Source organism: Cottoperca gobio, chromosome 19 (assembly GCF_900634415.1).
Source record: "Cottoperca gobio chromosome 19, fCotGob3.1, whole genome shotgun sequence".
NCBI lineage: Eukaryota > Metazoa > Chordata > Actinopteri > Perciformes > Bovichtidae > Cottoperca > Cottoperca gobio.
Window position 1 is genome coordinate 5,476,322 of NC_041373.1, and position 13,323 is coordinate 5,489,644.

Consider the following 13,323-nt stretch of genomic DNA (forward strand, 5'->3'; position numbering starts at 1 on the left):
AAGTATTCAGTTTACTGTCATTATGGATGAAGAAAACCAGCGAAATCGTCACATTTTCAGGCATCTTTTCATTAAAAATGACTTTAACGATTAATCAGAATGTATCAAAAGAGTGGCTGAATCACTCTTTGATAATTCACTAATCAACTAAATGAATACTCAACTAATATTTTATACTGTCATACAGACATCGATGCAAATTCACGATTTAGAATAGGAAAGATACAGAGGTGATACCATTTGCCACTTCTACACTAAATACTTAGAAAGAGTGAAAGATTTGAGCTGCTGCACCAAAATGCCAAAATGAAGTGAATGGGATGATGTGTTTCAGGGTGGGAGAGGCAGGGATTAAACATGTCCACTTTTAATCTCGGTGTAGACACCAGTAGGTTATATAAATCCACATCACAGATTACTGTTGGTAGTGTGGGGGAAATCCGATCACAATGGATATCTGAGTCACAGACAGTGAGTTGTCTTCAGCAGCAATTTCGAGGAAGATGTCTGTGTTCTGTAAAACCCTCAGATGCAGCAGCAGGACCAGAAATGTGGATAATGTATAAGTGAGTGTGTGCTCACAAGCCTTCCAATATTCATGTTTCAAAACCACGGGTGGCACAAGCTCCTCTGTGATATGTAGGTGACCCTTTGGTACCTACCAGGTACAACCCAGAACCCCAATGACAAGAACCTCTATATGACTGAAGTTTACATTTCTTGTAGAAATAAATCAACAAAGAGACACAAAACAAACACAAAGAGAAGCCAACCAACCATAAACCAATACTAAACGACCACAAAGACACGAGAAAAACAACCAACGTGAAGACACGTTAAATAAGCACAAAGAGATGACAAGCGACAACATATATATGTCAACGACTACTAAGAAATACAAAACGACTACAAAGATACGAAAAAAACAACCAAAGATTTACAAAAACTGAGCATAAAGAGACAAAAGATAACCACAAAGAGATGAAAAGAGACCACAAAATATATACAAAACAACCACAAAGAGATAAAAAATAACCCCAAAGAGACATTAATCTACTATAAAGAGATTCAAACCACAAATCGACGTAAAATAACAATAAAGATTTTTTTTTTTTCTAAATGTATTTAATGTTTATTTAACCAGGAAGTCCCTTGAGTTGGAAATCTCATTTAACGAAGGGAGACCTGACCAAGACAGCACACGTTACATTTACAGTTTAAATAGAGATGAAACACAACAGACAGGAAATGCAATCATCAAACACACAAGGAAGATAATTAATCCAGCTCAAATAAAGCAGCTGCATTTCTCAGTTTCATGGACTTTCAACATGGCTTTACATTTTTCAAGGGGACTAGATTATTAAAATGTAGTATGCTCTGCAGATTATTCCAAATCCATGAAGTAAAATAGGAGAAGTTCTGTGCAAACCCTTTGAACCGGATGAGGAAGCCGTCTGGTGATGAAACAACGACCATAAATAGATACGAAACGATCACAAAAAGACAAAAATACCAAAGAGAGACTACAATAACTACAAACTGAGTCTTTCTGTCTGGGTCTCCTGCTCCTATGTAGAAAGGGTGGGGGTCCTTTTACATGTCTGTCCAGGGCCAATTTTCTGGTAATCCGCCCATGGCTCTAAGGTATTTGGAGTTACAAATAGCAGCTATTTATTGATATTATTTCACATTAGAATATTTTAAGTTGCTTGTTTATATAATTTATTACACTGAATAAACAGTGTGGCTATTAATTATGTAATGGAAATTCAAAACCAGAGCTTCAAAAGTAAGTCACATGTTTAACCCGCCTGTGTTTAAAGCCACAGCAGGAGTCCGCTCTGTGATAAAATAGCCGAAAAAGGATTTTCCATCTTTGAAGTCTCTTTTTTTTATCCTAATGGTATTGTTTCTGTAAATCACAAAAAAGACTCATTCTGTGTTTCTTCTCCCCCTGCAGAAAAAAGGCAAGATGCACTACCAAATAGCTGTGATCATAAACTTCCTGGGTCACTGCATCTCCATGGTGGCTCTTCTGATAGCCTTCTTCCTCTTCTTGTGTCTGAGGTAAGTGTTGGTCCCACTGCCACCAGTCCGCTGATAATCCTAAAGACATCTTTGATGTGACAGAAACGTCAGTATTCTCAAGATCCCTCGTTTTAAAGCGCCTCTCGTTCTTATTGAAAAACCGTTTGGTCATGGGATGAAACCTTCCCTATCTCAATCCCGCAGATGTAAAGGGGTTTAGACGCCCGCAAAAACTAGGGCACATTTCCCCACAAATGGGAATAATAGACCTATCTCAGAAAGAAAACCAAAACACTCTTGCATAGGCCTGCTGGGACAACCGGTGGACGTGGAATGGGTTTCTCTGACAAACCGAAATAAACCGAGCGTAAACGACAGAAAGGTCTTAGCACCCTCAACAGCCTGGACTGTTATTGATCCCCGAGACACCCACGGGGGGTGAGAAAAGCATGAAAGGCCACAGAGAGACACAATAAAAAGCTCTACAGGACAGCGTTTATGCACAACCCATGTTTGTGTGGCTTGGACAGGGAGGGTGAGGGAGGACAAGTGTCAGCCATCTAGAAATGGCATCGGGGTAGTGCAGGAGTTTGGCATTTATTACTCACCTTCTTCACTTTTTAATGAGATTGAGAACCATTTAAGGGAAGCGAGCCGCTGACAGTGTGATGGAGAGAAAGGTTGACACTCCTGTTCAGTGTTGTGGAACTGGAACGTGAGAGTGGAAAAGATTACAGCAGAGAGAAGACATTTTAAGGGGCTAAAAAACATTGAAATGGCAGTTGGAGCATTTTTAGCTTCTGGTGTCAGTGAAATAGATAATAAATCTTACAGTGAGATCCAATTTTAAGGTTTTATTTTGATGATATCCTCCAAGTAGAAACACAGGACTCTCCTGGATAATTCAACAATATTGTGGGTTTATGTTATGGACATTTGGTGCTAAAATAAAAATAAAATCATGGACTGCAACAGTCAAGAAACATAAATCAAATAGAACTAGTGTGACATTTGGAGAGCGCTGACCTCTGCCAAGGCCAATGGTGCATTCACGTTCTTCTCAGATGGTCCCATTTCTCTTCGCACTTCGGTGTGTTCAAGAGCTTTAAGTCGTAAAGTGGAAACAACATGGACGCTAAAACAGAACATGTGTTGTATTTTATTGCTCAGAGCGTTTGAACAACACAATCATACAGTAGCTTTTTCCAACTTGTTGTTCCGACTTGATGAGGTGTTCGCATGAATTTTCCCAGTCGGAATCTTTATTTTATTTTATTATTCCCACATCACATGAATGCAGGACAAATGCCCTATCCCGCATTTCAACGTAGGTGAAACATAATTGTGTTTTGGCCCCGTGATTTGGATCCGCCCTGGCCCACGCTCCACTCTTCCACCAAGTTTCATGAAAACAGGGCAAGTAGTTTTTCTGTAATCCTGCTGACAGACAGACAAACCGAGCCGAAAACATAACGTCCTTGGAGGAGGTAAAATTGTACAATAAAACATTATAAAAAATATGGACTATATATATATATATATATAATATATCTAGTTTTTAAATGAAAGAGCTGTACAGTTTTGTGCAGGAATGTGAAAATGTTGAATTGGGAAGACACTTTGACATGAGGAGTCAGGTATCGAACCACCAACCCCGAAATCTGTGAATAACCCACTTTCCCTGCTGAACCAATGCCTGCTCTGGTCTGGTTTGCTCTGGTTTGCTCTGGTCTGGTCTGGTTTGCTCTGGTTTGCTCTGGTCTGGTCTGGTTTGCTCTGGTCTGGTTTGGTCTGGTTTGCTCTGGTTTGCTCTGGTCTGGTTAGGTCTGGTTTGCTCTGGTTTGCTCTGGTCTGGTTTGCTCTGGTTTGCTCTGGTCTGGTCTGGTTGATGCCTCTAAATGCTACCATACTTGTGTGCTGTTTTAACAATTTACTTAAATTAATCCAAAACGGATCCAATCTGAAAGTGAATAATTTAAACTGCTTAATGTTTTATTAGGCATCAGTCATGCACCTAATAGTATTTTAAGTTCTTCGTTTGAATGTTTCTTATTGAAATCAGTGGAGGTGTTCAGTGCACGTACGAGCAAATAATTTACAAGCTGGGTGTACTCCGCCACCAGTGTCAGTGACTGTTTGTCCTCACTGGTGCCTGAAAGCGTTGCTGTGTTTCTTCCTGGTTAAAAGCTCTCTGTAAAGGTTATGGCTGGAAAGGATCAGTCTTGTGTAATATGTATCGATGTTTTCACTTTGCATCACTTTTGCGAAGGTTCATGCGTTGTGTGGTTGAATGTGTGTGTTCATGTTCGGCAGGCAGCCTTGTTGTGACGTCATCGACAACGTCGATGGTAGTTGAGCAATGAATCTTATTTCTCCCTCTTCATCAAGTGAAACATGTTGTATGTTCCATTTAGTTTTTACACACATTAAGTTCTTAGAAAGACAACATAAGTATCTATTTTCCTCTATCCTCAGATAGCCTAAACTTCTCAGGACTAACTTCTAGCCAAACTTTAAAACCGACAACATCAATCCTCAACATGATCCCCATTTTGGCAAAGCTTTTGTCCATTATGGTCGACAAAAATGTTGTATTTGTTTTCGCGTAAAGGCTTTTTCATTAAGCAAACATTAGTTTGTTTTAATCCAAGTATGGTGCGGTGTAACCCCTGGTGTGTTTTCTATGTGCTGTTGTGTAGTAATCATACTCTTCTTGCGGACCAGAACAACAGTTCAGAGACAGCTTTTGATATGTGGTCTCAGAACATTTCCAGGCGAACCCTAGTGCAGTTCATTGGCAGCGAGAACATAATCCGACCCAATTGCAGGAAGAAAACCAAAACGCAGGATTATGGGCTGCCTGTGCAGGCGTTTGTTGAGATGGACCCAGGCAAACGACAGTTTAATGAGTGGAAGAGGTTGAGTTGCACTTCTGCACAAGTCAGATGTTTGCTGACCCTGCTCCTTCACATACGGCCCTCATCAAATACATCTTTCTATTGGATCGGCTTTAACTTGTGCACTGTGAAACAGAACCAGACTAAATAAAACTAAAGTATCCGTTTCCCCCTGATTGGGTCCAGCCAAACGGACTATGGCTTGTGAAAGCACCCTAAAAAGACGAACATCTACCTGTCATCCCTGTGACTAAGTACCTTCTTCCTCTTCTCCCCCACGAAAGGCTTCCGGCCAACCTCGGAATCCCCGTCCTTTCCAAGTGTTTTTTATTTTCCCATTACAACGAGAACGTGATGTCCTATTTACATAAGACGGATCCTGTCTAGCCATAACCCTCTGAAAGCTTTTGAACGGGGCTTAAGAACAACAAGCAAACTACAGTCAGCAATTATAATCCAGATATTGTATAACAAAGCTTCTTTTGTTTCGATGATTCAAACAGCAGAGTTGAAGTGTGTCCATCAAAGCCTTGAAGTGCTCCAACTGTCAGTCACATCACACTTAATATACATGAAAATAAATGAGACTTTTACTTTTCACATTACCCTAGAAGCTGCAAACAACTCATCTCTCTGTATGCAGTCAGGGTATAGCATAGAGAGGAAATTGATCAAATTGTTGAGGGATATGATTTAGCAAGCATGAAGACAAGCTGTTCACCTTCCCACACCTCCCTCGCCCGTGTTGTTAGATCAGGAAGATGAAGACATTAATAAATTAGACAGCAGGCACCCTCTTTTGGAATGTAAACAAGGTTTTTTTGTCCAACCGATATTCAAACGCACACCTCTGACCTGTGATATCGCTGCAGCAGCTACCACCACACTCACGCTAACGAAGTCAGTTTTATATGATGGGAGGGGGAAGTGCAGAATGAATCATCAGAAATGTTTTGCAGGCAGAGAAATAAAATACTTAAAATACTCAAAAATGCCTTTTTCTGAAAGATAAGACTTTATTTTAGCAGCATAGAGACAGACTAAGAGGTAATAAAACAGATAAGGAACTATTTGAAAAAAATAAAAATGAAAGTAAATAAGATGATATTAGTTGTGTAACAATAAATCGATCTGGATCGATTTATCGATTGAAGACATCTTTAAGATACGCCTTTATTTTGAAATTCCCCTGGCAGGTCTGTCATGTCAAAGCACACCTCGATCCGACAGAGCCCAGTAATAAAATGTCAAATTACGTTTAAGGTCGTTTTTGTGAGTTAACATAAGTGATTGTGTTAAATGTGCGTATGATATCGTGTCATATCGATTGAATTAGACTATGTGTCATTTATAGGTGTATAGCTATAATGCACACATCATGTCTGCCAGAGATGCACTGCTGTACTTTTGCACAAATATTTGCACAATTTGCTAATATAATCTAAGGATATTTAATGTATATATGGTATTTAGCTATATCTGTTTAATTTATTTACTCTCTTATTTCATGTTTTATTTTTTCTGCATTCTTACCACTTTTAGCCTTTCACTAAGAGTTTCCCCTCAGGGATCAATAACGTCTCATATAATCTTATCTAATAATAAATACAACATGCATAATAATATGTTAATGAACACACAAAATATACACACACTTCACAGTAATAATAAAGAATTACGAAATATATATAATTGAAATGGAAGAGCATACCATGGTATAGCTGCAATATAGTATTATATAGTGATATAAGTAATATAATACAATGTAATATAAAATACAGGTATGTTACTGCTATACTACGACTCACATAACAAGGAACAACTAACTCAGAAACACATGACTGGAACAAATGTTTAGTTTTTTGTTTAGTTTTTCACTGTGGGGTTGACAAAGACTTGTCTGCAGTGTTTCCTCTCAACTAATAGTGCAGCAAGGCACGCCACACACAGAGAACATAAAAGAGATTCAGAATATGAGAATAGTATAGTATATATAGTATAGTATATAGTATAAAGTATGGTTTTTAAATGTTTCTATTTGATGCATTACAGGGCTGCACAGACAGTGGAAAAAATGTGCAAAAGTGCAAACATTTTGTCATCAGTGCATCATGAGTCACCTTATATGTGGGTTACTCTACAGGTGCACCTAGACAATCTAGGTCTAGGGCTTGATTGAACAAACATGAAGTCAATTGTCAGCAGGTCAAGTTGTTAAGCACACCAGAACAATCACGTAGCCACGGGTGAGTTATATAAAAATGTCCCCCCCACCCCTGTAAGTATAATTAAGATGTATGTGTAGGATGCAATAGTGGCATTAGAATGTACCAGAGGTGTGTGTGTGGGGGGGGGAGGCACATTATATCCCACAGGCCCACCTAAATGTTTATTTCTGGCTGCGCGGTTGCACCAGAACAATACAAATTGACATTGACACATTGTCATACACATGCTGATATACATACACGTGTTAGCTTATACACTGGGGATAGGACCCACTGGTACAGAAAGACACTATAAATATATAAAGCCACAGAAAACAGGTCACATAACGATACGTTAAGGTAGAAGATCTGCGTTCACATTGGAGTAGAATTCTTTAATTAATATCCATCAGGCCGAGCTGACCCCACTGGCACGATGCCAAAGGAAGTGAGATCACACTGCGTAATGAATACTAATACTGCGCCTTTAATACTCAGGCAAGCTCTACTAACATTGTCAGAAAGTGAGGAGGAATTAGCTGCTTATTTGTGGGACAACCACATTTATAATACTTCACTTTATTTTTTCTATCCTTAAGGCTGCTGTCGTTTTACTCCTTTGTAATATTAGAATTATTCAAAACGGCAGCAGCATTTCTACTCATGTTATTGTGTTAATGAGGGTGTTATTTTCTTTAAAAGCTGCATGATAAATATAAAGTGAAAGGTAATAATAATACACTGTCAATGGAACAATCTTGCTCACGCACGTCTGCCCAGTCAGCACAAAGCCAGTGCAAGTGCCACCTATTAGGAATTGATATATGCTAGAAAATAAATCAAGTGATTCATGGTTGGCAGTAAGCCTTCGGTGGCTGATAACGCCGTCAGCTGGTGACCAAGGCTGGTTTGTTCTGTCCGTTCGGTTGTGTGATTCTATTTTCGACCTCTCACTCTGAGGCAGATTTCTTAATTGTATCCTAAGGTCGATTTATTTACAGCATTAAAAAAACATCAGATGTTCAGGGCATGACACAAAGATGCAAACAGTGGGAATGAAATGTTACTTCATGTTATATTAGGGGTGAGGGGCACTGGGGAGTTATGGGAAATGTTACTTTGAGGCTATATCCCTTCATTATTTTTAGTTTTTACAAGATTACTTTAAGGGATATATCCTTATGGGGGAATATTTTAATAATCTGAGTTGAATGTCTTTGTTTAGATTACACTAGCAGACTCAAACTCAGTAGGAAGAAATAATTCATTCTGATATTTCCTGCCAGTTTGGTCTCTCTCGCCACCGCCTCCGTCCAACGTACAAAATACATCAACCAAAACATCTAAAGCTCATTAATTAACATGTTTGTAACAACACATTATGTAATATCTCAACAAAATGTGCTGCATTTTGTAAAAGAAACAATTGGCAATTTTATGATTCGCTGAAATAAAATACTTTTATTGTTGTTGAAATATGGGGTGAAGGGAGGCTGTGTGTGTGTGTGTGTGTGTACGTGTGTGTGTGTGTGTGTGTGTGTGTGTGTTAGCTGAGAGGTTGTGTGTGTGTGTGTGTGTGTGTGTGTCAGCTGAGAGGTTGTGTCCTGCTGATAGAGCGGATTCTTCACTCGTCAGATAACACCGGTGACAGCGCGTACACAGTAAGCATTAAAAAGTCCACTGAAAGCTCTGCATTTTTCTTACACGCCACACAGACGTGTATGGGCCTAATGAATGAATTATCTCTGTTTACATTGCACTTTTACAGCAGAGCCATCTCTAAGACGCATTGCAAACACACTAAAACAGACAATGTTGTCAAGTAACATGACTGTCATATGAGGAAAATGTCGGCTGCTTCAGCCTCACAGTCACTTCACACTTTTAAATGTCCTTTTGATGATGATGCTGATGTGAAATAACCTATAGGCTTACATACAGTATATATACATATATATATATATATACTTTATGTGTTTAACAAAGGTTATGACATGTAAACTAACTCTATGAAAAGGTGATACTAATGACTTAACGTTACTTATTACCAAAAAATATAATATTCAGAGAGAGGTTCTGTGTGAGCACATTTATACACTCTGTGCAGCTGCAGCCGCTGTCGAGTTATAGTAACGTTAGACTCTCGGGCAAACACGGATAACAAAGATAAAACACCTTAAAGGAAAAAGCTTGAGCTGGACACTGTAAAAGAGTAAAATTCACTAACACTACAGCTGATAGCTTAAAGCTAGTTCATGCAATGCTTCATTTCCAGCTTTGGCAAATTCCACACCTAAAAGCATATTTTCCCTGTATGTATGTCGACATGCTACCAAAATGACCCATTGTCATAATATTTAGGATCATTTCCCAGAGTATATTAAAAACAGTCGGCTAGCGCCAAGCGAATACAACGCTGCGTTCACTGTGCTATGTGGAAGTGGGAAACATCACTCCCTAAAGTGTGGCTGTTGAACGGCACAATCTGGCAGTTTATTGCTCTTATACTGCTGTCGGTACCGAGTACTGCTGGTTTATCGGGACTTTGTCCCTGCCTTCAGTTTTTTATTACTAACAATCACTGGAAATATGGTGTATAGAAAGTGTTGAATTGTACTTCTCGAGGTACCTACGTTTCCTGAAGGAAACATGATTGACTCTTTGTTTTGCTGTCACTCACATTTCAACGCCCCTCTCATTACATGTTGTGTTTAGGCTGTTTATTACAAAATGCAGCAGATTATTACAGAATGCGGTGGATTATTAAATAATGTTAAAGTTAAAATGTATTACATTTTGTCTAGTTATTATAAAATGTGTTGTTATTACATAATGTGTTGTTAGAGTTTTATATATATTATGTGTTTAATCTGTACAGAAATGTAAAAGGGACCACATATGGTTTAATGGGACATTTTGTGCTAAACTAGCTGTTTCCCGTCGCTTCCAGTCTTTATGCTAAGCTAAGCTAATCACCCTCGGACTCTAGCTGAATTCTTTGTGCTTGAACTTTAGAGCGGATTCAATTTTCTTGTTAAAATCTCGGCAAAAAAACAAAAGTAATTGTATTTCCCAAAATATGGAACAATTCCTATTGTATTTAATATTTTAACAACTCCTTTAACTCCAGTCAGTTACATTTTATTTCAATGTGAGTTAAATGTTACAAAATCAGAAACTTCCCACCAGTTTGGTCACATGTTTGCTTTTACATCTTCTTTCTTCTCAGTGTGAATTCATATTTGTTTCATGGGCACCGCAGGAGAAATGTTGAAAAAGAAGCATAAGAATTCAAGATTATTTATACTCCTCTGTTCGTCTCACAGGAGCATCCGCTGCCTGAGAAACATCATCCACTGGAACCTCATCACCGCCTTCATCCTGAGGAATGCCACCTGGTTTATCGTCCAAATGACCATGAGTCCCGCGGTGCACGAAAGTAATGTGGTACGTATCGCTTCACCTGTTGAGCTTTAATATGCAACAAGGAACACTTTCGTCTTTGAATCAAAGGATACATCTGGTAATATTCTATATGTTGTATGAGCGAGGTGAGATTGAGAAGAAGGTTCACTTTTTCATTTACTGTCTCGCCAACGAGGACATAAGGGATGAACTTTTGAAATACAAATTGTTTCCATTTATGTTTTCATCTGGCTGGATGACAATGAGAAAGGAAGAGAACCTTTTTTTGTATCAGATTATCTGCCAAGCTTGGGAGAGTAGGCAGAATATTTAGTTCAAGACCAATGTGTAATACATAGACTGCACTAAAGCAGGAGCAGACTAGCAAAGTTGTTCCCAGGATTGGATAAAACCTGCTGTCATCGGAACTCTTTAACATTTGTTTTGGAGCTGCCCAAAACTTGTATCATTCCAGTCGGCCATCTTTGAAATATTCTCTATTTGTAGAAAGGTGATTGAGCCAGATCCAGATATTGCTATATTTGGTGTAGCTCCTCGAGTGTTTGCACGTACAGGTACACAGCCTTAGCCTTTCTGTCATCATTAGCGCAGCGGTTGGTGTTGATTCACTGGAAATCTGATTTGCTTTTTGCCTTTTATCTCCTACTGTGAACAAAATGTTGTATCCAAAGATGAAGTATAGGTTCCCTGGTCCTCTATCCCGAGTTTGGCAGTTTTGTTTTTGTGTTTGAGTGTTGTTGTTCTGTTCTTGAATGTATATTTATGTATTGGTATGGTGTATTTTGTCGAGCTGTGATGCTGATTGCTTTTATTTCTGTCATGTCGTGACGAGTAAATGCATATGTTGGAGAAGTTCAATAAAAAGATTCTAAAATAAATAAGGCAGAGCGGTAACATAACTTGTAATTGTGAAATGGAATGAAATGTTTGACCACTGCAGCTGTGTTTCTGGTGTCTTTATAAAAGATTCAAGAATTCAAAGGCTTTATAGTCACATGAATTATATTTATTGTAATAAACCCATGAGGGTTGGGCACGAAAATGTATCAAATCAATCAATCAATGATGGCCATCACACACACACACTGTACATTATTTGGACTCAATCCCACACGCACCATCCTGCTGCCACAAATACTCACTAGAGCACCATGTCGATTAATCCGCCACTAAAAATAGTCCCCAGCAAATGCACTATTTCCTCCTGTTTCAATAGCGTTTGATTAAAAACTACAATGAGCAGCTGTTTTAGAAAATTACTTAGCCTTTTTCAAAAAATGAAACTTCGTCTTCAGTATGAATGTTGGGGTGGAGTGACACAGACAGAAACTATTAGGAGGCAAACGTATGTTCTTGGTTTGGTCTAAGACAACAGCAGCCTTTACTTTTAAATAGTTTAAGACATCCTGTGTATATCTGCGTGTATCTGACTTTGCGTTAGCTGGCTAAAAAGGATAATTCTTTAATAAAAGAACTGTTCCTCTTTACACCATTTATTTATAGAATGTGTCCTTGTTAGTGTCTTCAATGACGACCCAGCAACTGAGTTTTAAGAGTCAGCTGCTGCATTCAGAAGTTTTAGATAAAAAAGTTCTCAAATTGAAGCGAAATAAATTTGCCATCGTTTTTATTTAGTGAGGTGTTGGGTTGCCATGAGACACCAGAAGAGTTTGAATTCTCCTCATCATTGATTCTCCAAAATCTCCCATGCGTTCAAGTTCCTTCAAGTTATCCCCCACGTGTTTCTGGGAAATAAAACTTGGATTACAAACGACTGGAAGTCATAAAATAAAAGCATGTTTCTTGTATTACAAATCCTTGAATCTCAAACAGAACTTAATTTGACAAACCGAACAGCTTCCTGATGACATTCTGATAATGTAACCTAAAGAACATGTGGCGTGCGTCAAGAAATGATTGGCAGTGAGATAAAATGAGAAACTGTAAAATGTTTAACAGAACATTTTTGTAGGTTTGGTGCCGACTCGTCACCGCCTCCTTCAACTATTTCCACTCCACCAACTTCTTTTGGATGTTTGGAGAGGGCTGCTACCTCCACACCGCCATCGTCCTCACCTACTCCACCGACAAGCTGCGCAAGTGGATGTTCATCTGCATCGGCTGGTGTACGTACACTGCTACACAATTAACATCACTACAGCTGTATGAAAACATTTAGGGCTGTGACTAACCATTATTTTCATTATCGATTAATCTGTTTCTAGATTAATCCAGTCATCAATTGGTCTATAAAATGTCAGAAACAAATGAAAAAGGTTCCAGTTTCTCAAAGTCCAAGCTTTAAATGTCTTGAAAATGTTTGTGTCGATTGACTAGTGGTTTAGTCGACTAAACGTTGCAGCTGTAAAAACCTTCAAAGAATAGAATACATTTATGTGCTTTCTTTCAAATGAGAAGATTGATATCACTCATGTCTGCCTTGAGAACGAGAGCCAGGAACAGTTAGCTTAGCTTAGTATAGAGACTAGAAGCACAAGGAAAATGGCTAACTTTGATTTCTTCAAGTTCAAAAATACACCTGCCAACACCGCTAAAGTTATTTATGGAGAGTTATGTTTCAGGCTATGTTCTGTTTCCCCCTGCTTCCATTCTTTATGCTAAGCTAAGCTAACTGCCTCCTGGCTGACTTCCTTGTGCACAGACATGAGAGTGACATCTAATTTATCATTAAACTCTCTGCAAGGCAGCGAGTAATTGTATTTCTTAACTGTCGAACTGCTTATTCAAATCCAGTCAGTTTA

General features: G+C 38.7%; 1 protein-coding gene across 2 annotated transcripts in view; it reads left to right on the plus strand.

Annotated features, from left to right (window-relative positions):
- crhr1 (corticotropin releasing hormone receptor 1) overlaps nucleotides 1–13,323 on the plus strand; it is a 58,717-nt gene that overhangs the window by 32,640 nt on the left and 12,754 nt on the right. For both annotated transcript variants that reach the window (XM_029456788.1, XM_029456789.1), the window contains exons 6-8: nucleotides 1,964–2,070; nucleotides 10,462–10,582; nucleotides 12,534–12,687. In XM_029456788.1, coding sequence (XP_029312648.1) covers nucleotides 1,964–2,070; nucleotides 10,462–10,582; nucleotides 12,534–12,687 — 382 coding nt within the window. The remainder of the gene's footprint in view (nucleotides 1–1,963; nucleotides 2,071–10,461; nucleotides 10,583–12,533; nucleotides 12,688–13,323) is intronic.